At 40.7% G+C, this 27,065-nt stretch overlaps 1 protein-coding gene across 8 annotated transcripts in view; it reads left to right on the top strand.

The window, feature by feature from the left end:
- Positions 1–21,229, top strand: part of PPARGC1A (PPARG coactivator 1 alpha) — a gene marked incomplete at its 5' end in the record, with an annotated part of 599,914 nt that extends 578,685 nt beyond the window's left edge. For all 8 annotated transcript variants that reach the window (XM_081129079.1, XM_081129083.1, XM_081129078.1 and 5 more), the window contains 6 exons: positions 2,105–3,020; positions 3,615–3,719; positions 3,864–3,984; positions 13,367–13,488; positions 13,818–13,969; positions 19,099–21,229. In XM_081129079.1, the coding sequence (XP_080985205.1) occupies positions 2,105–3,020; positions 3,615–3,719; positions 3,864–3,984; positions 13,367–13,488; positions 13,818–13,969; positions 19,099–19,202 (1,520 nt within the window). In that variant the 3' untranslated portion in view covers positions 19,203–21,229. The remainder of the gene's footprint in view (positions 1–2,104; positions 3,021–3,614; positions 3,720–3,863; positions 3,985–13,366; positions 13,489–13,817; positions 13,970–19,098) is intronic.
- Positions 21,230–27,065: the final 5,836 nt, after the last annotated feature.

Here is a 27,065-nt window from a genome sequence, read left to right as displayed (position 1 = left end):
TACTTAATCTGGGGTGACATGAAAAGGTTTATGGAGTTAGAATTTTAGGATGTTGACTGTCATTTCCCCCAATTCAAGGGCTATGTCATTTGGAATATTTGACTGTTATTTACTCAGCAAAGAGAGATTACTCAGTGTTATTTCTTTGAGCATTTTAGCTTCCTATGAGAAATATGTGAGAACTTGTCATTTCTGTGCTGGGTATTAGCATCTTTAAATTTGCTGTTGTGGTAATTGAAGGTAGCGTGTGGTAGAAATCAGTATGATTGGGCAGTGCACACGGCAAAGAAACAAGAAAAAAGAGAGAGAGAAGATTGACCACATAGGGATGTCTAAATTGAGTAAAAGACATTTATCCTTGAAAGAGGGAAGAAAGGAGAGTGTGCCTCAGTGACATGGATGACTCATTCGATAATGTCACCTCCTTGTTATATGTAAGCAAAGAGTGGTTGGCATGCAGTAGGCTGTTAATAAAGGGAGGATTTTATGAGACTCAGATGTTTCTCTTCTTTTTGTGTTTGCATTTTCCCACTTTTCTGAACTTTTCTGGGAAGGATTTCCAAAGTCAAAACACATTGCATTTTTTCCCCTTTTCTCCCCTCATTAAGGGAGGATTAGCTATGCGTAATAAAAGTTGCCAAAGAGTAGTGTAAAATATTTCAGTTTAGGGAAAATATCAATTTCTTCCATCTCTTTGTTGTAAAATAAGAGAGGCAGCATCTTCCTGTTCATACCAAAATTTCATGTGGCTTTCTGTGACCTACTTGGTTCTCTCTCTATAAATAAATATATATATATGTATTTTTTTTCCCCCCCAGCAAGCTGAGATTTCTCTGCCTTTCCTTGAAACGTGCAGTTGCCTTGAGTCTAACCCCAGGCTTGTTAGCAGACGTGAAGTTCTTTTTTGCTGAATAGCATTCACCCATCCTCCTAAATAGAAAGTGTATTGTAAACTAAAATGTTCCCTTGTAAGCATAAAGTCATTTGAACTCCAGCCTTCCCTCCTTCAAAGTTCCCTGCACTCAGAAGCCATGTCACAATTACTCTTGCTCCGTCTGAGGGGATGGATGAGTTGCAGCACCTACTCGGGGCAACGCTTCGTGGAGGCAACTGCTCTTCGCACACTCTCCTCGGGGACTGCTGATGGGATTTTCTGCCCTTCCGCAGAAAACCACAAAAGGCAACAAACGACTGATGGGTTTTCCCTCTTTTTTTTATTTGAATTCTTTTTTAATTACTTAGTTGCTGAAGCTTGGGTTCCTTTCAGTCCTTCAGCCTCATAACCTGCCCTAATGTTGAGCTCTAATAAAACAGTTCCCTGTCACTGCAATAATTCATGTATCTGTTCACTTCGGTTTCTGCTGTGGAACCATATTTTAGACAGAATGTATTAGTTATGCCTACAAGAATGCATTATACCTACATTAGCCACGGTTTACTAAGTTAATGAACTGTGGAGACAAAGAATTGTTGCCATCGAGTTGTAGAGTCGTCTAGTTCCCTGCATTCGTTTGTCAGATTTTACTGAACTCTCTTCGACGTTGCCTGTGTTATCCCCAAAGTTGCCATCATCCCACCTATTTTTTTTTTTAAGTTTCCTAATTCTTTGGCTTCAAGGGTAGATTTCCTGGATTGGACAAAAATCCCTGAGCCACTTGTACCCTCCACAGCGTACAGACTAGTTCTTTGCAGACTAAAGCTACCAAAGCTGTTCTGTAATTCCCCCTGAGCCCCAGAGCATTCATTTTCCATAACACAGACCATATGATGCCCTTGAAAATCTGGCCTTTGATGATGCCTGGTGCTGTGGAGGCAGGAGGGATGCATTAGTGTTTTCTGGAAAGCAGGTCTGTTAGCACTGGTGTTTGAAACAAAACATCCCGACTCACACGCTGCCTGGCCTGGTTGACCTGTCTTTTCCTGATGACAGGGGCTTAGGGAGGAGAGAGTCACTTTTTTCGGGTATTGTCATGAATTTCCTTCTCTTTCATTCAGTTTGTACCATTGTCTGAAATCTTGGAAAAGTTAGAAAAATGTATCCTGGCATTTATTATCTCTGTCTTCTCTCTTTTTCTCCCCACCTCTCTTTTTCTTTTTGCCTTAGGCCTAACTCCACCCACAACTCCTCCTCATAAAGCCAACCAAGACAACCCTTTCAGGGCTTCTCCAAAACTGAAGTCCTCTTGCAAGACTGTGGTACCTCCGCCACCCAAGAAGCCCCGGTACAGCGAGTGTCCTGGTACCCAAGGCAACAACTCCACCAAGAAAGGGCCCGAGCAGTCTGAGTTGTACGCACAACTCAGCAAGACCTCAGTGCTCCCCAGTGGACACGAGGACAGGAAGGCCAAGCGGCCCAGTCTACGGCTGTTTGGCGACCATGACTATTGTCAGTCACTCAATTCCAAAACGGAAATACTCATCAATATATCACAGGAGCTCCAAGACTCTAGACAACTAGAATATAAAGATGCTTCTGCCAGTTGGCAGGGGCAGATTTGTTGCTCCACAGATTCAGACAAGTGCTGCCTGAGAGAGACCCTGCAGGTGAGCAAACAGGTCTCTCCCTGCAGCACCAGGAAACAGCTCCAAGACCAGGAGATCCGCGCCGAGCTGAACAAGCACTTCGGTCATCCCAGTCAAGCTGTTTTCGACGACGAAGCAGACAAGACCAGTGAACTGAGGGACAGTGATTTCAGTAACGAACAGTTCTCCAAACTACCTATGTTTATCAATTCAGGACTAGCCATGGATGGCCTGTTCGATGAAAGTGAAGATGAAAGTGAAAAGCTGAACTACCCTTGGGACGGCACGCAGTCCTATTCGTTGTTCGACGTGTCCCCTTCCTGCTCTTCTTTTAACTCTCCGTGTAGAGATTCCGTGTCACCACCCAAATCCTTATTTTCTCAAAGACCCCAAAGGATGCGCTCTCGTTCAAGGTCCTTTTCTCGACACAGGTCATGTTCCCGATCACCGTATTCCAGGTCAAGATCAAGGTCCCCAGGCAGTAGATCCTCTTCAAGGTAAAGCTGGTCTAAATCCACCCAGAGCATAAGGCATTTCCAGAAAGTAAAAAACCCAACAAAACAAAAACAAAACAGCCCCCCCCCCCCAAAAAAAAAAAAAGCAAAAACATTCAAACCCACAGGCAGGGCTGCCCCTCACCACTGTAGTCCGGGCGCCACGGAACTAATGAGATTGTTGTTACACATACATCGCTCCTCATCTTCTCTTAAATCTGTCAGCCTTGAGCACAGTGCCTTGAGCCAGTCAGATCAGAGAGAGCAATTTGTAAGAAACTTGCTCATCTAACTTTTTCCATTACCTGGAGAGCTGCCCTGTGCCAGGATAGTTGAGATCCATGCAAGATAAAGCTGACAGTGTACCAGGCTGGCGCTCGGCGTTAACATCAATAAGAGGCGCTGGAGAGAACACATCACTCCCAGCCTCTAAGCTGACTAGATGATCAGAAACTGTCACTGGGAAATCTCACTAGTCTCCGGGAAGAAAAAGCCAGTTTATGTAATACGGGGTTCCTGGGGATGTTCCTTCGCTCCGATCAGCGGGGGCTAAGTGGCAGTTGCAAATGCCCTTTGTGTTTTTCATCTCTCTCCCAGGTCTTGCTACTACTACGAGTCAAGCCACTGCAGACACCGCGCACACCGAAAGTCTCCCCTGGGCCCCAGATCACGGTCAAGGTCGCCCTACAGCCGCCGGCCCAGGTAACGGGCGAGTCATTCTCCCGGGGCTCCTCTCCTCCCGGCCTTCAGATGGCAAGATTTGTCTAAACCCCCCCCCCAGTTTCTGATTCATTCTGCTCCGGCCGCTGGACGAGCTTGACTTACCGATGACGTTGTGTTTCTCAGGTACGACAGCTACGAGGAATATCAGCACGAGAGGCTGAAGAGGGAGGACTACCGCCGAGAGCACGAGAAGCGGGAGTGCGAGCGGGCCAAGCAGAGGGAGAGGCAGAGGCAGAAGGCGATTGTAAGCAGCTCCGGGCTCACGTTCATTTCACGTTCATTTCTGTTTCCTGTGCTCTTCTTCTGTTTTTATCCTGGTAGATTAAAAAATAGACTAAAGCTAAGGCTAGGATATGCAGTATTCAGCCTTTTCACATTACAACATCAGTGAGTCCCCGGCCTCTCTTCACGCAGATGGTTGGAAAACCGAAAGCTAAATCGGTATACTTCTCGCCCATCTTGAAGCCCATCGCTGTGTTAAAAGGGAGGGAGGGGAGTTACTCAGTCACACTGGCTCCCCGGGTCAGAGGGTGACTTCTGCTGACCGTTCCCAGCTGCTTTTTTCCCTGAGTGGAAGATGAAACCTCGCCGTTCCGTCTCTTTGGCAAATGTCAGGATTGGATTGTCCATGAAGAGACTGGGTCTCTTAGATTTCAGGGAGGCAGCGGAGGAAGATTTGAGAAGAAAGTCATCATCCCTTACTTGTGCTGGGTCAAGCCCTAACTGGGCAGTTGACACATCACATTTCTTATGAACCATTTGTCAATAGCCCATTATGTATTTTGGCGCCACGTGCCGCAGGGTATTCCATTCACTCGACATATAGACAGCCCTGACCCTTTGCTGGAAAGATCCAGGTTACGTTAAACTAATTTTTTCCTCTGTGGGTCAGTGCTTTTTCAGCAGCTACTTACTAATGGGTAGACTTTACCCTGACTCCCACCCATTGCTTATCAACCGAGACCTTGGAAGGCAAACATGAGACGCTCCAGTTGTCGCATCTTGTGCTTGTCCTTGGCAGACATCCCTAATCGATTATGGCACTCTTTCCCACCAAGCCCCTTAGGGTCTCAGGGTGCTCAAGGGAGCCATGGCTAACCGATGAGAAGTGGTACTGCTTTTGTCCGCTGCAGCTGCCGCCTGTCTGTGCTAGCTGCTGAGAATCATTTCCGTGAAGATCAGCTTCTGACATGTCTTGCATTCAGGAAACCAAGACTTAGCGGAAGGAAATTAAAACATTAGATGTATATGGTTCCTTTAAGAAAACTCACTGCCATCAACAAATCTGGAAAAACCTACAGAAAGGAGCTGACTAATGAAGTCAAAATCAGGCACTGGCCAACAGCTATCAGCTGGAGGAAAAAGGTTAACTGAGAGATTTGTTAATCGCAGGCACTCAAGGAGAAGGAAGGGAGATGTAACTGAGTACTCAGGCTAAAGTTCTAGGGTGTTGGCTGTCGCTTAATTTTGAATCTACCTAAGACTGAATCATGGGCCTTTTGCAAATTACAACACTTTTCCTCATTTTTTCTCAACTTTCAAATGAGCTGCGATATTAAGATCTGCCAGAGTGTCATTAGTTAACACTTAAGAAAACTAATGAAAATTAAAAATTCAATATTTCTAATTTTGCTGTTTTTAATTAATGGCCTATTCAATAATTATAATAACTCACATTTATATAGTGCCATGTAGTTTACAAAGCCTTTTAATATGGCACATTACAGTTAATCTTTACAAAAGAGAATCATGTTGCATAAGCATGTAAGAAAAATAGTAATTTAGTGTTTGCAAATTCATATTTTATAAAATCCTTCATGTTTCTTCTCAGAAGTATACCATTACAGAGAGAGATTAATTATTTCATAATATATTTTCTCATTTGGGCAAAATACAACATAGCTATAACCAAAGTTGTATAAATAAATGTAGATAAATGACATTGCTTATTTTATGCCTTCCAAAGATAATTTTGTGCCAGATACTTAACTAGAGTCAAGAAAGGGTGAGAGGTGCCTTTTTCTAGTTTGGCTCTTTCCAAATAGATCAAATAATGTGATTGGTCTACAGTCCACAGTTGATGCCTGAGTCAAAAGCATCTTGAGGTCATCAACCTCAGCTTGGAAGTAGATACCACCCTGCCTTCTCCTTGTGTCACAAATGTTGACCATTCCTTAGTTCACTCTTTGAACACAATCTTTTTCAATTCTCTTTGAAAGATGGCTTATATAGTCAAATGTCAATTTGGATTATATTAAATAATTATAAAATAACTAGACATTTGTGGGAATTTTGACTTGGAGTTTTTTTTGGTTTTGAAAAGCAGATTGAAAAATTGAAATTATAACCTAGAGAAATTGTTGACTGTAGTTAATAAGAGCTTAATATGAAGATTTGGAACTTACTATTAAACCAATGCCCACTGCTACAGTTATATGCTACTTCTGCTTAACATAAGTGAAAGCTCATGACTCCTTATGTGACAAACATTTGCTAGGTGCTGAGGATATAAAATTAGGCAAGACCTGGTCCCCTATAGCCAGGGAGCTTCAAGTCTACTGGGAGATAAAGATAAAAAAACAGGCAATAGGATGTTAAGTGCTATTGTAGAAGATATATCTAAGGTACTGGGGTGGTACATCAGTGGGCACTGAGACCTGGGAGTGAGGGAGGTCACCCCTGACGAGGGTGAGATTGCTCTGAAACCAAAAGGGATGGAAGGCAAAGGGTTTCTAAGCCTGTGCTGTCCAACATGGTAGCCATTAGCCAAGTGACTAATTCAGCTAGTCCTAAATTTAGATGCACTACAAGTGTTATTGGATTTGGAAGACCGTACAAAAATAGAAAAAGAATTAAGATACTTCATTAATATTTTTTATATCAATGACAAGTTGAAATGGTATATCAGATATATTGAACTAAATAAAATATGTCATTAAAATGAAATTTTCTGGCTCTTTTTTACTTTTAAAATGTGCCTCTTAGAAAATTAAAAAATTACATGAACTGTATTATATTTTTCTTGGACATTGCTATTCTAGGCAGATGCTGTAGCTCATATTAAGTCTCTGGGAAAAAGCAAGGTAGATTGGGAATCTGCTAGTCAGTTAACTAGAACACTGGGGTGTGAGAGCTGCAAGGAAGAAGTCTGGAGGGCTCCATGGAAGCCAGATCTTTGAAGGGTCCTGAAAGTCATGATAAAGATTTTGACGTCTCTATCTTGGAGGCATAGTGAAACTATTTAATGAGTTCACCCCCAGGAAGATTTTCTGATTGATTTCCTTCCTCAAAATGATCTGCTTTCTTATGCCAAAATGCATTTTGCAAAGTTTATTTTTATGTACTTGGGCACAGAGGTTCATGCAATGATTTTTGATACATTTGACTCAGCTTGAAAAGTCATTCATGAAATAGCTAAAGGCACTTGGATGGCCCACCAAGTTGGTTGGGTAGGTGATTTCCATTCAGGTTTTTGAGATACCCTTAAAGTAATGAGTAAGTAGCAAATTATATTTGGAATACTTTGGATGCAGTGCTGGATTTTGCATTAATTCAGATCAATCGTATAATTAGGGGATCAAAAAAGCAGAATCTCCATAAGGAAATAAAAAAAATAATAATGTTAAAGTCATATAATACTGGATTTTTTAGGAAATTAAAGCAGTCTCTGTTGCCTTTTTTTGTGGTCCATATTGCTTTTGCTTTGAGCTCTGTAGGGAGATGGTTTGGGAGGTCTATAAAGTTTTCATGCTGATGCTTCTAAAAGGCTCTATCCAGACAGACTCGAGGACATCAAATCAGAGAGTCAAGAGAAGTGTAGTTATTAGTAATTCCTAACCAGGAGTCATACATTGTGGTTGAACATTGCTATTGTTTTAGTTGCTACTTTCCTTCAATTTCCATCTAATCTCTTTCTCAAAAACCAATTCACTCTCTCCCTTTCTCAGTCTCATAGACCTGAAATAATTCAGGTTATATTAGAGCTGAGCAAGCCAGAGTTTAGTACTTCCTGTCTAAACTGTCGCTGCTCTAATTTCTCGTGGACTTCCAAGTCTAGCTCCACTTGCAATTTTTACAGTTTCCTGCCAGAAAACATGATAATGGGATGTTAATTAAAAGGGCAAATCTAGACATTATGATATGGCTCAGTGCTTAAAACCAAAACCAGATGTGCTTGGGCAATGCTGGTGGCATTTCATTTCTCTTCTCCTCTATTGGTTCGTATGCAGCCCAGGAGCCAGGAACAGTGCATCATTGCTGATAATGATCAGCTTCTTCCAAATGAAAAAAATTGTGTAATTTCTCATAGTTATTCTTTTTTGGAGAAAATTAAGTAGTTTCTATTCAAGCTTTTTTCAAGAGATATTTCATGTGGGTGAATATATCTTGAGTTCTGAGCTCACTATTTAGAAATTAGAAATTTTATCACAAGTAGTTATATATACTCTCTGTCTATGGTTTTCATGTTTTTTGACTTTTCACTGGGTTTACTTGCATCTTAGCTCTTACATGCATATGGTCTATTAAGGAGACTAACCTGGCTTTATTCACATTAATCCCACCTTAGACCCTAAAGAGGAACATTCCTAAGCATTCCTGGAATGGGGGTAACTTTGGAAAACTGAATGCTGTAGTTTTGTTTTCTCCCTAACAGTGCACCCTAGTAGTAGAAACTCATTGAATGACTACTGAATTAAATGAGTGTAATCAATAGTAAAGGCAAGAGAAAAAAATCCTTTTGTTTTTGGATTTTTTTGGAGTTTTGGCATTTCTTTCTGTCCATCCATATCTTTTTATGGCTACCCACTCCACTCAGCTTTTCCTTTTGATAGAGAATCTAACTAACTATGCCACTCACTCTAGAAATGGCACCAAATTTATCCACTCATCTCATCTATAGTATTTGTAGTATCCTTGAAATTTCTGAGGAAGTCAGGTTGTAGCTAATCTGACAATGAACACAAATCTCTCATTGCCAAAGTTGACATGCAGTTTCCTTAGCATAGGGAGCGACTTTTTAAATTATTCTAATCTGGGAATGTAGATTCAAAGTTCTGAAAATCCAAATTCCATCAGGCTGCTCCTGTTGTTACCTAGCACTGCAGAGCACTTTAGTGAGATAACCCATGAAGAGCATCAACCACTACTTGATATATTTTAGACCATAAATGTTAACCTCCTTGTTAAGTTTATTTTTTAAATATATTTTTAATCCTCGCTTGAGGATATGTTTTTATCAATTATAGAGAGAGAGGAAGGGAGAGAGAGAGAAAGAGAACCATCTATGTGACAGAGAAACATTGATCTATTGCCTCCCAAGGACTGAATCTGCAACCTAGGTATGTGCTCTGACCGCGCATCGAACCCATCACCTTTTAGCATATGGGACAATGCTCCAACCAGCTGAGCCACCCGGCCAAGGCTCATTTTATTTTTCATTCTTAATCAAACCCCTTTTACCAGGAGTAGCTTGTTATTTGATGAGAAACATTCAATATTTTCTCCAGCTAACTGGGAGGCTCTATACACTTTCTGATAAAGATTTTGATAATGCAAAGTCAGTTAATTTAGTCAGGTTTCCCTTTTCTTTATTCATCCCCCTCGTTTTGATATAATGAGGATTTACCATAACTGTTAATGCAACATAAATTTCCATTTTATTATCCGCCCCATCAGCAAACTAGCTTTTGTGAAAATTGAAGCTAAAAGATATTTGATAAATGTCCCATCCTCCTCAATAGTGAAAACTGGTCTGAAAATCATTTTTCAAAAGCTTTTGCCAAAGGTTTAGAGTTCCTCCAAGCCTTTAAGAAGTTGGAAATGTTATTAAGCATTTTGATTTCTTTTCCTTTCATCTCCTGTTTAGAAATTAATGTCTTGAAAAATTGGCTGCAAATGTTAAGGTTTTTTAAAGATATGGAATCTATTCATCTGTCTAATAAAACTGCAACATGTTAAAAATAATCGGTTCCCTGCTAGACATTTTGGCCAATCTTGGAAAGATTTTTGTCTTTGCTTTTTAGACCTTCAGCTGCCTTTTAGCTTCATTTTTAGCACCAGGAAAACTGAGCACTGTAATCATTTTATTTTAACATGTATTCAATCTCTGGCCTTTGGAAGGTAGCAAGACGGGGCCCCCGTCCTGTGTTTTATAGAAGGCGACGCTAGACCAGTAGGTAATTTACATGACTGTGGACAGCCCTTCGGATTTCTGTTCCTTCCATCCAGGTTGTGTCTTCTTTTTACTGCAGAATGTATCTGTATCTGCTATAAAAGGTCCTCTGGTTTATCTTCTTTGTGGGATCATTGTTGCACACAGCTTTGTATAAAGAAGCAATTCAGAGACTGTCCCAGTATGTCTGCATATGGCCGTGCATATGGTCGATTTTAGCTTTAACTTCGAATTTACTTGAACACGTAGGCTGTGTGTATTCCCATAATGGTAGTTGAACAATTTCCTTGTGATGGTTCAATTTCTTTCTCTCTCTCCTGCATTCCCCCCGCCTTTTCCTCTATACAGTAGTAACCTTCCTAAAAAGGCTCATTAAAAAAAAAAAAAAAAATCCATAACACCCATGCAAGCAGGCGCCAGGAAGTTTAGATAGCAGCCCCATCACAGTCGGCTGTTTGGCTGGAGCTGGCTGTGTAAATAGAATGGAATGTGATGTTATGAATCTGTCGCTCAAGTGTACAGCCCTGTGCCAGGCTGAGCCTCACCACCCATTTATATTTATTGCCTCCTGAATGTGCTAGGTGCTCCGGCACATTCAGTGCAGCCTTCAGTTGAGACATACAATCTACATGGAAGTGAATCAGGCAGGCTGCTCTGCTTGCTGTACATCATCTGGTCAGTTACCTAGGCTCAACAGCTGATGTCAAGGGAATTGTGTTTTATCAACTGTTTTAGCTACTACAAACTTGTAGCTACTCCACATTTCTTACACTTAAACCTGTAATAACAAATCATGAAAACCTTTGTTAATTCACTGAGGTGAGCTACCTGGGCAAGGTTTTTCCTATAATAAAGCACCAAACCTGCCTTTCTGTCTCCGTTGTCTTAGCCTCAGGGAGTACAGACCACACTCAGGCATCTTCATGTAATGAAGGGTATGGACTAAGTGTTAAAAATAATTAATTCATTGCTGATTGATTTTTCAACAAATATTCATTGAGACTCTATGTTTCAGGTACCCTTAAAACATAGTTGTCAATAGGACAGATATGGTCTCAGCTTTCATGAAGCTTTCATTGTAGGGAGAGATAGACATTAATCAATGAATAAACTATTAATTAATTATAATTGGGCATAGAACTACAAAGGATAAATGGAGTGTCCTGTTAGAGCAACTAAAGGAATCCTGACCTCATTTCAACTCAGAAAGGAAATGATTGTTGAGCTCAGTGTAATTCTAGACAGTATGTGTATGTTGGTAGAGGGGAGGGAGAGACAGTGTAAGAAGGATGTTCCAAGTAGCAGGGAACAGCTTGCTCAAAGGCCCTGGGAAAGGAAGGAGCACAGTACATACTGAGGACTGATAGAAGCTCGGTGTGGCTGGAATATAGTGTAAAGTGATGAGATAAAGCCATGATGATGACAGGTCCTGTGATGGGCCTGGTCCTGTTAATGATTTAGGGCTTTCCTTAAAAGTTAGGAGAAGCCCTTGGAATGTGTTAGACAGTAATTGGCATGATCAGATTCCTGTTCCCTTAACAAAGACTACTCAGCCTGAGTGAAAGAAGAGATTAGAAGTGGGCAGACATAGAATTAGGGTCCCAGTTAAGAGGCTGTTCTACTAGTCCAGAAAGAGATTCTGGAAGCTTGCTTTAAGGGAGATAAAATAAAGGAGATGGACTAGAGAGAGATTTAGGAGGTAAAAATCAACAGGATTTAGTGAGTGACTGGATATAAGGGAAGAACCGAGAAGGCACTCAGGTTGTTGTTCTGAATAACTGGCTAGATGGTGTTAACTTCACTGACCCAAGAACATTAGAGAAAGGCCCACTGGGCAGAGGGCAGAACTGGGGAGTTTGGTTTGGGTGATGTTGGTCTGGTTGGAGGTGCCGAGGAGACATCTAACCTGAGATCTCAAGAATTTGAAGCTCAGAGGAACTTCCCTGATGAAAATAGAAATATGAGTATTGCATAAGATAAAAAAAGATGAAAGATGAATGATTAGATCACCTAGGATGATATGTATCATAGAGTCTGTGAACTGTTCAGTTATATTTCACAAATACTTATTGAGTGCTCAGTCTTTGCCAGGCCCTTTGCTAAATACTGGGCACATAAAAAGGAAAGACATTCAGTAAATAACATGGGACATCTCTTTGCCTTGGGCCTAAATTACTTTTCACATCACCCAAGACAGGATATCTCAGTATATCCAGAGAAAACTCTTAGGCAAGCTAAATCCGTACCTGAGTTCTGTGCTTCCTCATCTTTGCTTCCATCTAACTTAAATCGCAGCCACCTCGGTTCGTTCCATTCTTGTTTGTCCTTGATAGACATGTAGCCTGGTTGGTAAGCACGTTCTTTATATTAACTCCTTACATTCTTTCCTCTCTCTGTTTTAAGGGACATCGCCGCCTTTGGCCTGTCTTTTTAGAACAAGATTTGTAGGATTGCTCCTTACATTAAGAAATGCATTCCTGTGTGTGTGTTTTGTTAAGAAATATATCCACGCGCTATGAACGATTCCTCCCCTGTTTGGAAGGTTATAAATTGCTGACGACTTTCAGATTATGATGATATCGACTCTACTGGAGAAAATTAGGCCACACCTTTCTAGTCTGTTTCTAAAATAAGATTCATTGGCAAAGTGAAATTGATAAGCCTCTTTTATAGCCTTTATTCTTTGGAGACCCATGGCTTAAAATAGTCTACGTTTTAAGACTGTGTTTTTCAAATGATTGTGTTTGGGCCACCTGCGTCAGCATCACTTGGATGTGCTTATTAAGAATGAGGATCACTGAACCCTGTCTTTCCAATATTTTTTAGTACAGGTGGGATAAATCCCAATAGTTTGCATTTTTAATAAGCACGTCACATAACATTTATTTTGAGGTATGTCAAAATTTGTACCCCAAACCCTCATGCTGTACACCTTAAACTCATGCATTGATTTATGTCAATTATTTCCCAATAAAACTGGAAACAAATTGTACACCTCCATATTAGAATTTTGAGTTAATGAGAAATTAAACAGTTTTGCAAGCCAGGTCAAGTTCTTACCAATTTTGAGGATTCATAATTGAGTCCCAGGAGTTAAAATATTTAACAGGTGTTCTTCAGTTATTCAGTGATAAAATGATCATATCACACATATTTCTTTTCTAACATATAAAAGTCATGTGGCTGAAGAACAGAAATGGAGAGGAAAAGCAGAAGGGAGTGGGATGCCAAAGAGAGCGGGGATGTCAGGGAAGAGAGTGATATTGATGCAATGGAAATGGAAACTTGGTTGAAGTGTAGCCTTTCCCTCCATTTTCATTTCTGTTTTGCTTTAACTGGCATGCTCTGTGGGCTACTCTTATGCATGACCATGCCTTTGTGAATGTTTCTAGAGGTTCAACTCCTTTCCTGTCTCCAGAACTAGCAAGTCTCTCTTTACTCCCCCCTCCCCCAGGAAGAACGCCGTGTGATTTATGTTGGCAAAATCAGACCTGACACAACACGGACAGAACTGAGGGACCGGTTTGAAGTTTTTGGTGAAATTGAGGAGTGCACAGTAAATCTGCGGGATGATGGGTGAGAATCTTCAAGATTATTTCTTGTTTAGAAGCTGACATATGTAAAAAATTATGGCCCTAAGATTCCTAGGATGGGGATGCCTTGGCAGGTGACATGTTGAGTTCAGAACCTTATTTATTTTCTTTCACCCCTATTTATTAATCTTTCTAGTTGAGATTTCCTGTCCCAGGAATAAGTATTTAGCCACTTGACAGGACAATCACACTGATAAATGGGTGCGGTGGCTCAGGCGTTGGCCCCGGCGGAGTCTCCCCAAGTAGAAAGGGTTACGGTGGGATATGCTAATGCTCCCTCCCCAGCTTTGAACTTCTCTTTGTCCGTTGCAGAGACAGCTATGGTTTCATTACCTACCGCTATACCTGTGATGCTTTTGCTGCTCTTGAAAATGGATACACTTTGCGCAGGTCGAATGAAACCGACTTCGAGCTGTACTTTTGTGGACGCAAGCAATTTTTCAAGTCTAACTATGCAGACCTAGGTATGGATTTTATTGTTCATGGGATGAGGGATCCATAACGTAGAGCTCAACATGGAAGTAAATGTAAACCGAAGGCACATTGCTTGGCCTATTATTTTACTAGAGGGAATATTTGAATACAAATTTTATCTTGTTATTTATTTTTTAACACATGCGACAGTTTCAGAAGCAAGAGGCGTAGTAGGTTTTGGCAACAGAGGGCAGAAGTAAATTCATTGTACTTTCTGTCCAGATGCTGAAATTCTGCAGTGGTGTGTGTGTGTGTGTGTGTGGTATGTCGTGTTTTGTGTGTGTATGTGTTGTGTGCATGTGTGGGGTAGAGTGTGTGTCTGCATGTGTCTATGTTGTGTGTGCATCTTTGTCCAGGTATGTGATCTGCCATTGCTTTTTGTGCCCAGCCCCGAATCCTTTTGTCCAAACCTGTAGCGTTGCCATCGTTGTTTTATGGAGCAGAATGTGTAAGAGTCTTGTTCTTCTTTTCCTTATTAAATCACAAAGCCTTAGAAATGTTATCATCTCCCAGAAAGTACACCTTGAGAGCAGAAAATAAAATTTCATATGCTAAATCACACTATACTTTCTTTAAAAGAGAAAAGAGAAAATGTTATTCTCGAGTACTTCTGCATGCTAGGCACCGTGCCAGGGGCTTTGCGAACATTTTCTCCTTTAATCACCAGAACAGTCATAGGAGACAGATATTCTCATTGCCATCCCCATTTTACAGATAAAGAAACTGAAGGATATGTAAGTATTGCTTTCTTCCTGTTATAAAAATTGTACAGACTCAAGGGATAAAATTTAGAAAATATAAAAAAAAAATTAAGGACAATAGGACAATCGCCTATCAGCCCATTACCTAGAGGTAACCACCGTTACCTAGTGTGTGATTTACATGCCAGTATTTTGTCTCAGCATGTCTAATTTCTTAGAGTTGAGGTCATGTTTTATATATAAATGTATACTTTTAAAGTCTACTTATCTCAATGAATATTATATAAGTTCATTTTCCACTCTATTCACAGGATTAAAAATAATTTATCAACACATTTTAATGGCTACCCAGCCTTCTGCTCAGTGCATAATGCCATGGTATTTAATCCTCTCGTTAGAGAGAAACGTTTCTTCAGTTTTCAAATTTTTCATATTATAAATAATGCCAGAATGGACATCTTAATTTCCCTCCCAATTTTAGTTTTGCTCCTTCGCATCGGATTTCCTGCCTAATGTGTGCACTGTAGGACTTCCCATTCTCTGATAAAGGAAGGGAAGTCGCATGTATCTCGTGCATATGACATAATTATTTTAAATCAATTATGCTACTAATCATAAAATTAACATATGCATCTATTCCTGAGCCTTATTATATTTCCATCTGCACTTCCTTTGGCTTGGTGTAAAGGAAGAAATGAATACCAAATACGGGGATTTTTTTTTCTCCCTTCCACCAAAGCGATGTCTCCCTAGAGTAATGGATACAGGTCACGCGCATTGTTCAGGGGGAATGTGCTATAATTCACTTCAAACGCTAAATAGATAGCGGGAAGCCGGGGAGAGGCCGCTGACTGCTAGGGAGCTAAGGCCTAGGGATGAAAATATAAACGGTGGCAAGTCATTTGTTCAAATGTTGGCTGATAAAAACAGTCAAGACAGATTGAAGTCTTGAGTTGATTTGACTTATTGTATTCGGTGATGAAGGCCAGGGTGTTTCTAGTCTCTCAAAACATCTAGAGCTTAAAATAAGCTACCTAGAGGGGCCTTTAGATCACGATTCATCACCGCGAGGGGGAGAATGGAATGGTATTTCCAAATTGAACCAGAGCCTCCCTGAAATATTTCTAAGAAGAATGCTTCCCCTCTCGTTATCTCCCCGCCTCGCCAGCAGCAATGAAACTTCGCCGTCGCTAAGCCAGCTCGGCCTTTTCTGCAGAGGGTGTTTGATGGGCATTGTAGTAGCGCAGGCTTTTCCCGTTCCCTCGAGCCCGACAACGCAGGAGGTGCAGCGGATCTGAGAGCGGCCAAGACGCAGGCGAAGAGCCCGCAGGCATTCGGAACCCCGCGGCCATGGGTTTGAAACCTCACCTGCCTTCTGACCCCCGGCAGACAATGAAAGTCACTCCGCTTCTGGGTCTTCATTGGCAAAATACTTTCTAACACTGCCGTGAAGTCAACGTCTGTGAAGCTGTTAGCAGTGTCCGGCATAAAATAGTTGCTCAATAAAGAGTAGCTATGATTATAATGAAAAGCGACGGAATGAGAAGGTGGAAGTTTCAAGTTATTTTAAAAGAAGAATGAGGAGCAGTGTCCAGCTTTGGGACAGAGCAGCGCTCCTGTGTGCTTTGTCTTTGTCGCCCGAAGGGTTCTAGTTAAATGCTTCGGGGCACAGCCGCCGGATATGCGAACAGAAGTGTGTCCTGCACCGTCGGGGGCATTGTGAGCTGCTGTGTGTGTCAAGTGTGAAGTGAAAACGATGTAATACAGACACTTTTACCGAGAGTAAAGTGACTGATCACTTTAGATAGATTTAACCACTTTTTTTCAATTTTGTTTTCTTTTGCTCCCCCAAATTAAGTTAGCTCACCCATCCTATTTCAGTACCACTGAGACCACTGAATGACCGCCGCAATATTATTAGTGCAAAACGTAATGATTCCAGGTAGGATTTATGAGCCAGTTTTTAAATGAGATTCAGAATTTAAAGAGACTATCAAGGTTACTATGGTGAAGCCAGGATTTAATTCTGGTTCCTATAGATCTGTAATCTGTGTGTCTTTCTATTTACTCTCTTATAAAAATAATGGATCTTTCTGAAAGACTTCAATGACAAATGGTAAAGAGGAAGGATACCCGTTAAATTAGGACTCTCTGACCAGAACATAATGAATGGGCCAGTACAAGTAATATAATAATTTCAATCACAAATTAGTTGTGGTGTAGAACTTAAATGTAAAAGAAAGAGAAAGAAAGAGAAAGAAAGAGAAAGAAAGAGGAAGGAAGGAAGGAAGGAAGGAAGGAAGGAAGGAAGGAAGGAAGGAAGGAAGGAAGGAAGGAAGGGAGGAAGGAAGGAAGGGAAAATATTCGTCATAAATTTTTATTGACTTGAAGAAATGTAATATGTTATCAGCATCTTAAATATATACATAACTCTTCATAAACCCTTTCCATTTATTGGTAAATCATTCCCAGATGCCCACACAAACATTTTTGCCCATAGTTTTAATAAAATGGTGGTGGTCAAGATGAATATATTCATTGAACAAATATTAATTTTAGTACCTACTGTGTGCCAACAGTTTTCTAGGAACCAGGAATACAGTTGTAATGTGATTTTTTTCCTATTTATACAATGTCATTATTTATAACAATTTAAAAAAAACAATGAGGGTGGCTTTGGGGTTATTTCTATCAAACTTTGTATTGTGTTTTACTTGTGTTGCGGCACCCTTCCTTTAGTGTAGAGAAAGGGGGGGAAGAGGTGTCATCGCCTCAGGAAGTACATGTAACCACATTCTATCTTCATGAAACAGAAAAAGATTTTGGGGCACCTGCTGTGTGACATAGTATGCTCTTGTAAGTGGGTATATATGTAAATACCAGCCTGCATATTTCACAATGAGGAAACTCTTGAGAACCACTGTTTTACAATAATTTTAGTATCTGCTAAGAAAAATATGGAAACACTGAAATTCTGGGTTTCATGCAGAATAATCCAAAGTTAAGACATTTTAATTATTCTCAAAATTTCCTCTGAGAAAAGACGCGTATGTGTGCTCCTGATGGGCATATTCTGCACTCAGGGGGGCTCCTGTCATAAGCAGACTGAATTAACCGTCTAAGATGTTAGTCTGGAAAGATTGTCCGTGTCTGTTCTTGCCTGCATGTCTGGGGCCGACTCTAATTGTTGTTTTGTTGTTCTTACCTGGAGAAACTTGCTTAACAGAAATTCAGTAAAAGCATAGAATGGTGAGAATGAAAGAGAAAAAGCAATGCAGGGATTCCTTTGATTTAAAAGCTGGACCGCTTAAAGTGGATGGTGGCGAGGGGTAAAAAATCAGCCTGTGCCCCAGAGCTGGGGGGTTACAGCCTTCACAGCAGAACATCTCGTGAGGCTCCACATTACCCAGTCTTACACTCTCCTGTCACTCTCAGCATTTCATTTTCAGAACTTAGTCTGGGTAAAACATGGAAATGTTCATATTTTAGTAGGATTGTTAAAGTTTTCCAAAAAGAATTGTTTCTCTTCAAAATGAGTGCTTTCAAAAGAACGATCGTATTTGCAAGAGGCTTTCTATTATATTTCCAAGATAGTCTTTCTCACTTGCAAGAAGGGCAAAAATATCTGACTTTTTTTTTTAGAGATGTCAATGGAGAGAATCAGAAATAGCTAACAGATTTTCACTTTACATCCAACATTGCTGAAACACATCGATTTTGTTAAGGGCTCTTTGAAGTGGGGTGTGGGACTTGGAGCAAAAGCTGACGTGGGCTAGTTTAAGGATCCAAGAGAGACCATTCTGTATTTACACCCGCATATTTTCTGTCTTCTATTAACTAGTAAAGAGACTGAATTACCCTTTCTGAACATGAAGCATTTCCCTAAAGCTTCTAATTTGGGGGAGTTTGTGCACTGTTGCTGGGGTACCCGAAGGTATGGAGTAGATGACTGGATCATGCTTCTCTCCTGCCTGGAAGGAAAGCAGCAGGGTGGGGAGTGGGTGAAGTCCCGGCTTTCTCTCCCACTTAACTGGACTTTATACTTTATACATAATGAAATCAGTCCCATTGAACAGGGAAATTAGGCCCAGCTTCTCCTCTTGTCTCTCCATCTAAGTTGTTGAGGAACCTTGGGTGAGTTGTTTAACATGCCTCTGGGTGGGAGAGGAAGGGGGGCCTTATATTTAAAGTGTATCGATTGGGTAAGTTGCCATTGAATAGATATTAAAATCTGTTCTGATTACCCTCCGGGAGTGTTGACGTCTAAACTGAGTCAATAGATGAGTGTTTTGAATGCTCACCACTCCTTACCATATATTTTGGATAAGTTGCTCTTAAATCGGGTCACCTTGAATGGGATGACTGAGTTAATGCCCATCAGGAAAGGGTGCCTCTAACCTGGCTTGGGTTTCTTTCAGATTCAAACTCAGATGACTTTGATCCCGCTTCCACCAAGAGCAAGTATGACTCTCTGGATTTTGATAGTTTACTGAAAGAAGCTCAGAGAAGCTTGCGCAGGTAACATGTTCCCTGGCTGAGGATGACAGAGGGACGGTGAATACCTCACGGGACAGTGCGTCCTTCCCTAACAGACTATTGCAAGTCATACTTAGGAATTTCTCCTACTTTACACTCTGTACAAAAACAAAACAAAACAACAACAATACAACAAGAACAGCAACAGCAATGGTTTACATGAACACAGCTGCTGAAGAGACAGAATGGCTATCCAGTAAGCACATGTTCATTCATGGGTGTCAGCTTTGCTTTCCCGGGAGTCTCTCGGTGACGGCGTGTGCCTGTGTGCGTGCGCGTGTGCGTGTGCGTGTGTGCATGCGTGCCTGGTGTGGGGGAAGTATGTATGCACAGGTGGGGACTGGGGCTCCTGACCAGAGTGTGCCAGGGCAAACCACTTCACATGGCAGCAGTTCCAAGAAGACACACGTAAAACCTAGAACTTCAAAATGTTCATATGCTATTCAAAAGGAAAAAAATAAATAAATAAATTCAAAAGGAAAGAAAACTAACCAACCAACCACAATCCACCCTAAAATGACAGCCGCCGATGCCTGGGCGCCGGCCTCCGCACTCATTTTTTAAGAAAGTACGAAAGCAACTTGAAGCGAGCGTTCTCTCAGACGTGACAATCCCGAGGAAACCACAGGCTCCCTGGAACTAATACTCTTTCTCTCTCTCTCTCTCTTTTTCTTTCCTTTCCTTTTCTTTTCTTTTCATTTTTCCTTTGGCCATGGAATCTGGGTGGGAGAGGACACTGCGGGCACCGGAATGCTAAACTTTCCTAACATTTTGAAGTTTCTGTCGTTCGTCCTTTATCCTGACACCCATGGAAATGTCCAAAATGTTGACCTTCCGCTGCACACCTCCCCAGCCTCGGCCTTGGGCGCGGCTGGGCCCACGGTTCTTTCTGAGGAGCGGGCACCGTGTCACATTACGAACGAGAGTCGGGCAGAACTCTCCGCGACGTGTTCAGATAGTGTAATTGCTACATTCTCCGATGTAGTTAAGTATTTACAGATGTTAAATGGAGTATTTTTATTTTGTGTACATACTATACAACAATGTTCTTTTTTGTTACAGCTATGCACTGTAAATGCAGCCTTCTTTTCAAAACTGCTCAATTTTTCTTAATCAAGAATATTCAAATGTAATTATGAGGTGAAACAATTATTGTACACTAACCTATTTAGAAGCTGAACTTACCGCTTATATATATTTGATTGTACAAAACAAACAAAAAAAAGACAGTGTGTGTGTCCGTTGAGCGCAGCAACGAAACGCTGCTTTCCGCACATCCATCCCTTCTTAGGTGAGCTTTGCTCGAAGCATCTTGTCAAGAAATATCCTAGCCCCCCGAAGGTATTAACCACTTCTGCGATATTTTTCCACATTTTCTTGTTGCTTGATTTTCTTTGAAGTTTTATACACTGGATTTGTTAGGGGAATGAAATTTTCTCATCTAAAATTTTTCTAGACAATATCATGATTTTATGTAAAGTCTCAATGGGTAACCATTCAGAAATGTTTTTATTTTCTCTATCAACAGTAGTTTTGAAACTAGAGGTCAAAAATCTTTTTAAAATGCCGTTTCGTTTTAATTTTTGTGATTTTAATTTGATACAAAATGCTGAGGTAATAATTACAGTATGATTTTTACAACAATTAATGTGTGTCTGAAGACTTATCTCCGAAGCCAGTATCTCTTTCCCTTGGCAGAGTAGGATGATGGTATTTATCTGTATTTTTTACAGTTATGCATCCTGTACAAATACTGATATCTCATTCCTTTGTTTACTAAAGAGACATATTTATCAGTTGCAGATAGCCTATTTATTATAAATTATGAGATGATGGAAATACTCAAAGCCAGTGGAAATTTTCTACCTAGGATGCATGGCAGTCGTCAGGGTGGAGTTTCAGTGTTTCATTCGGGAAACTCAGCTTTTGCAGAAGCAGTGTTTCTGCTTGCACTAGCATGGCCTCTGATGTGACCATGATGTTGTTCTCGATGACATTGCTTCTGCTAAATTCAATAAAAAACAAAAAACAAAAAAAAAAAAAACTTCCAAAAAAACCTCCATGTTAAGCACCAGGATTTCATCTGAGTGTGGAGCCCCGGAATGGAAGTCAGTAACGTTTGGAGTGTGTTCTCAACGTTTCTAAATTGAGATTCGATCACAGTTTGGCTGACACGACTTTTCTGGAAGACATGATAACGCCTACTTCTTAATCGTTCTTTTTCTTTCTCTCGCCCAAACCCGATCTTATAAAATGGATTTCACCCCCAGGCCAATGCAGCTAATTTTGACGGCTGCGTTCATTTATCTATCACCAGCATATTGTGTTCTGAGTGAATCCACTGTCTGTCCTGTCCGATGCTTGCTTGATTTTTTGGCTTCTTATTTCTAAGTAGATAGAGAGCAATAAAAATACTATGAAATAAACTTGTTCACAGGTTCTGCGTTACAACAGTAACACACCTTTAATCCGCCTAATCCTTGTTGTTGTGTAGGTTAAATGCAGGTATTTTAACTCTGTGTGGACGCCAAACTGAAGTTTACAGTCTTTCTTTCTGAATTCTGAGTATCTTCTGTTGTAGAATAATAATAATAATAATAAAAAAAACTATTAAGAGCAATAAATTATTTTTAAGAAATCAATATTTAGTAAATCATATTATGTGTTCAAGGACCAGATGCGTTCTCTATTTTGCCTTTAAATTTTTGTGATCCAATTTTAAATACACTCTCCTCTTTTGCCCTGGATTGTTGACATGAGTGGAAAATACTTGGTTTCTTTTCTTACTTATCAAAAGACAGCACTACAGATCTCATGTGGAGAATTAATTTATTCCCCCTCTGGCCTGACAAATATTGTTGCCATAAAGATCCTTTCTCTTCTTTTTTTTTTCCCATGGACTTCAAATTGCATCTAAAATTAGTGCAAAGAGAGAATCACTAAACCATCCGAATAGAGCTTTTGTATCTTATGCAGGCACTGTGGGTAGCCCATCAAAATGTAAACTGTATTCCTTTTATTTTTATTTTTAATTTTTTTTTGGAGAGAATCTTTCAAATGAACACATGCACCCCATCCTCACTGGAGGCAAATTTCAGCATAGATCTCTGGGTTTGAGATGACCGCGGGCCATTGCCTTCACGCTGTGGTAAGTACCACATCTACAATTTTGGTAACCGAACTGGTGCTTTAGAAATGTGGGTGTGTGTGTGTTATTATTATTATTATTATTATTTTTTTTTTTAAAAGAGATGTAGCAGAATAATTCTTCCAGTGCAACAAAGTCAATTTTTGCTAAACAACTCCAAGAGAGCAACCGCTGGGCTGTCAACATTCAAAGCAGCAGAGAGGGAACTTTGCACTATTGGGGTATGCCGGTTGGGTCAGTTGAAAACAGGAAACCTTTTCATGCCTTTAGATGTGAGCTTACAGTAGGTAATGATTACGTGTCCTTTGCTGACGGCTGTAACGAGAACTTCAATCACTGTAGTCTAAGATCTGATCTCTAGATGACCTAGAATAGCCATGTAATATAATGTGATGATTCTAAATTTGTACCTATGTGACAGACATTTTCAATAATGTGAACTGCTGATTTGATGGAGCTACTTTGAGATTTGTAGGTGGAAGTGTAACACTGTTGGTCGAACTATGCTGAAGAGGGAAAGTGAGCGATTAGCTGAGCCCGTGCCGGGCTTTTTTTCCTCCCCACCTGCCAATTCTACATGTATTGTTGTGGTTTTAGTCATTGTATGAAAATCCCTGTGATTTTTTTTAAATGTGCAGTACACATCAGCCTCACTGAGCTAATAAAGGGAAACGGATGTTTCAAATCTACCTCTGCTCTTCTTATTTATCCGACCCAGACTCCTGGCATGTTTCTGAGATCGGTACCGAGGGCTCGCCCATTAGTTTTCCCTTCCTTTCGGGGTCCCCCCCCCCCCTGCCTTTCCATACCCACGGGTGGATTTCAGCTTTAAAGTAACGCATACCTCCTGTGTCTCACTGCGTCCTTGCGAACGGCGAAGGCAGAAGGGACTCCTATAATGAGAAGTGACGAGGGACTTTACCCCATGGACGGGCTCTGTGTTCCTACTTACCCCTAGAAAGTGTGTGTTTTTAAGTACAAGCCATCGCCTCTAGTGAGTAACCTGCTGAACACTCAGCTTAGGGAGCAGTTCTGCTGTGGAAGGAAGGAATATTTTTGAGGACTTGTAATGGGAGGCAGCCCCCCATCATATGTAAGTCATCAGGTTAAATATGGGACAAGCTGGTAGCTGCTGACATGGATGTCCGCTGTGCCACGTAGGTGACTGGTGCTCCTAATGACAGAGATGACAAAGGGTGCACCATTAGCTCTCCAGCGTCTCCAGATTTTGGATGGTCTTCCCCACTCCCTGCAACTTGTACTGCAAGGCCTAACAGTGGCACAGTGTTGGGAAAGGGTGACTAAATATATCCCAGTCCCCGCCCCTCAGCCCATCTCCTAGAGAAGAAACATACTTTTAGTTATTGGAAATGCGGTAGAACTATCCACCGAGACACTGAAATCTGCTAAGTAACACAAGAAGCACTCCCGAGGTTCTTTTTCTACTTTGTACCAGTTTAAGATTTGCCATGTATTTTATCAAAGCAGGAAATAAAAGCTCGCCATTATCTTACCCAAATAATGCACTCACCCAAAACTGTGGTACTAAGCACTCGGAGATTCAGTGGATAAGCCTCAGATACGGGCTTGTCTCCGCTGACCCTTAAATTGTATAGGTTATTTGTAATCTTTGGCTGGAACCAGCAAGGACTTCAGAATAATGCAAGTCTTTTTTCAAAAAGAATTTTTATAAAGGATTAATGTTTTAGCCTTAAAAATCTTTTGAGGGTAAAGAGGGATTTTTAAGAAGCAGCAATAGTAGCTGCTGTTCCAGTAAAGGGACGTCCTGATTAGAGATAAAGGATTCATGATGTTCCTCAAGCATTAATTCACTTCCATCCTTGATGATACTAATGGCAAAATAATTACTGAAACCCAAATTAGGCTGGCAAAAATAAATGAATGCTGGATATGAACAGTTTATTTAAAAAGACTTTGTTTCAATTCAGAAGTCCTCCAGACTCCGTCTGTCTAAAGTGTACAACTATTGGTTCAAAATTCTTTTTCAGTGTAGCCACTTTTCTCTTCATTGGAGCGTTATTTAGCTAATCACTGGATATAATTTACAGCCCTAACAACATTATTATACTCATTTGACACTAGTGTTAGTAGCTACACATAACTCAGTATTAATTGTAGAATATTTTAACCGAAGCATACTTTTTGCCATATTTAACTCTATATTAATCTTAGGTTTTGCAATTCTCGTTGCTATTTCTTGTTTTCAAACGCATTATACACCATTATAAATCAATCTTCGTACTTTATTAAACAGCAGAGAGTAATAAAGAAGGTCACAACTCATAGAGGAGTTCCTTGGAGGTTTGTAACATTGTGATTTAAATCTCAGAAAGATTTAATCAAAAGCTGAATTAATCCCTGGGGGAAAGATGCTATATAGATTCTATTGATGGGCATGATGCAGCCTATTTCTTTTCGTTGGTCTCTGTTAACATGTTGAAGAAAAGGAACATAGTTTTCCTGCTGGAGAGACAGTGGGATTTCCTTGGTGGGGGGAAGGATAATGTACGATGACCTTAGAGTCCTGTTTCTACCCTTTCATTCAAAATGGCCCATTTTATTCTTCCTTTGGCATTATCTTTTCTTATAGTGCTCAGTCAACTCCAATGTCCTCCGCCTTCTTGCTCACCTAAATATATTCCATGTGATTCCAGTAATTCTGCAAGGTCCCCAAAGCCCCACTCCACTCAAGCATGTGGAATGTGTGGGTCACATGAGCTGGCTTCCAGGGCTTCTGTTGTACTCAGGTGACTGCCCCTGGGCACATTCTCAGGGGCCCTGCAAACTTGCAGGAAGAAATGGCCATAAAGTACAGGTATTTCTAGGACAAGGTTCTACTGAAAAGCCTACAGTTTCCAAGACAAGGATGCAGGACGGGAGGCCAGCACCTTCCCATATGCCTCTTTTTTATTCTGAATCCGCAGGAATGCCACCATATTCCTTTTAGCTCAGAAACCATCACTGAACATTGGCTGACTTTTAGAAGGGGCAAAGTGGAATTAATTAACTGAAAAGAGAGAACTTTTAGAGGAGAAAACCAAATGATACTATAATATTTTCATGATTAAATTAAATGAGCATAATTATGCATGCACATATGCACACCAAGGCATTATTATAATCAAGGACCTTAAAATATTGTATTGTTTCAAATTTATGCATATAGCACTTACAGGAGGCAAGTAGCTAGTGTGATGTTTGAATTTGCATATTGACCATTTTCATATATTAACTTCTAGTAAGAAGAAGCTGAATGATTAGGAAAAAACCCTGGGGTGATTTAGAAAAAATATTGTGCTTCTGCTCGTTTGGGAACATCAGGGACACTTAGCGACATTATCTTTTTTTCCACATAGTTTTTTGTGATGGATTTTCAACAAGATGACATCCAAGTGAAAACCGAAATTAAATGGGAAGGAAAGAATGTTAAGTGGTAAAATCCTAAATAGCTTATTAGACTACTTAATTGGAGGGAATTTATTTTTGCTGCTGTTAGGAAGTCTATAGTCAAGCTTCTCTTTACCAGTATTAACTGATGAAATAAAAGTGGCTTAGGTAATACAATTCCCACACAATACCCTCCAGCAAGTCATTTAAGGGAATTCACAGGTACTTCCCTTTGTTTGACTTCGGTGTTGTTGAAAATCAAGTCCTGTCTTCATTCATATCATTGTTTCCTCACTTGGTCTCCAACCAGGTCTCTGTTTCTCCTACAGAGCTTCCCAGTGCGCCTAAAGGGCTTAGGAAATGAGGCCGGGCTTGTTCTATTTAACCACTTAGCAGGTTTTCAGCCTGACTGCTATACACTGTAGTCGAATGACTAATGTTTCATAGTTTTTAGAGGTAGTGGCCTCTGTAAAGCATTTCATGTAGCTTGGCAGGAATATGTGAAGCTATCACAGAATAATTACTAATTGCTCTGCTTCTTAAAGAACAGTGTTAGCAAACAGGCCACACAGCCTGTGATATGGCCACGTTGCCTTCATGTCAGGGAACTTCATGATCAAGGGCCATGCCTGGCCTAACCAAGAACCTTCATTTTCCTCAATTACCCGGCTACACGAAATAAACATTCTGGTATCTATTCAACCAGCTGCCTTTCCTGGGGTCGAAAATCTGAATTGCATTTCAGATGGTCCAACAGGGGAACAATAGGAGGAAAAGCAAAAATGGAGTTCGCCACCCAATGTTTGGAGTGGGAAATACCTTTATGTTGGGCTGACATTTTCCCATGTTTAATGATAGGTATGGTGCCACACAAAAGAAGTGCCAATGTGTGCGCCTGATGAATGAAACAATTCATAAGGAGTTCATAAGAGTTTCTTTGTCACATGGCGCCAGGGTCTCACTGAGGCACCTTCTGCCATGGCAAAGACTGACTCTAGAAAGGTCAGCTGAAGGAAAGGGAAGCCACAAATAGAAGGTTAACCAAACACATTTGAACTTCAGGTACAAAACAAGGTTTGGGCAAAGATTTCCCATGGTTTCTTATTTGCCTTTTATGCCCACTCACTCTAGGGGATTATGTAAACAAAAGAAGTGATTGTACAGCTAGGGCAGTAGAGATGGGAAGCAAAGAAGGAACCTTTCAAAGCAGCTGGTTCTGTGGGGGGGGGGGGAGGAGGATTCTGTGTCAGCTAGACCGCAATTGGTTCTCACCAACCTGCTGTTTGCTCAGAG

Source organism: Miniopterus schreibersii (assembly GCF_964146895.1).
Source record: "Miniopterus schreibersii genome assembly, chromosome: 1".
NCBI classification, from domain to species: Eukaryota; Metazoa; Chordata; class Mammalia; order Chiroptera; family Miniopteridae; genus Miniopterus; species Miniopterus schreibersii.
Note: the sequence above shows the minus strand (reverse complement) of the source record. Positions and strands in the feature narration are given on the sequence as shown.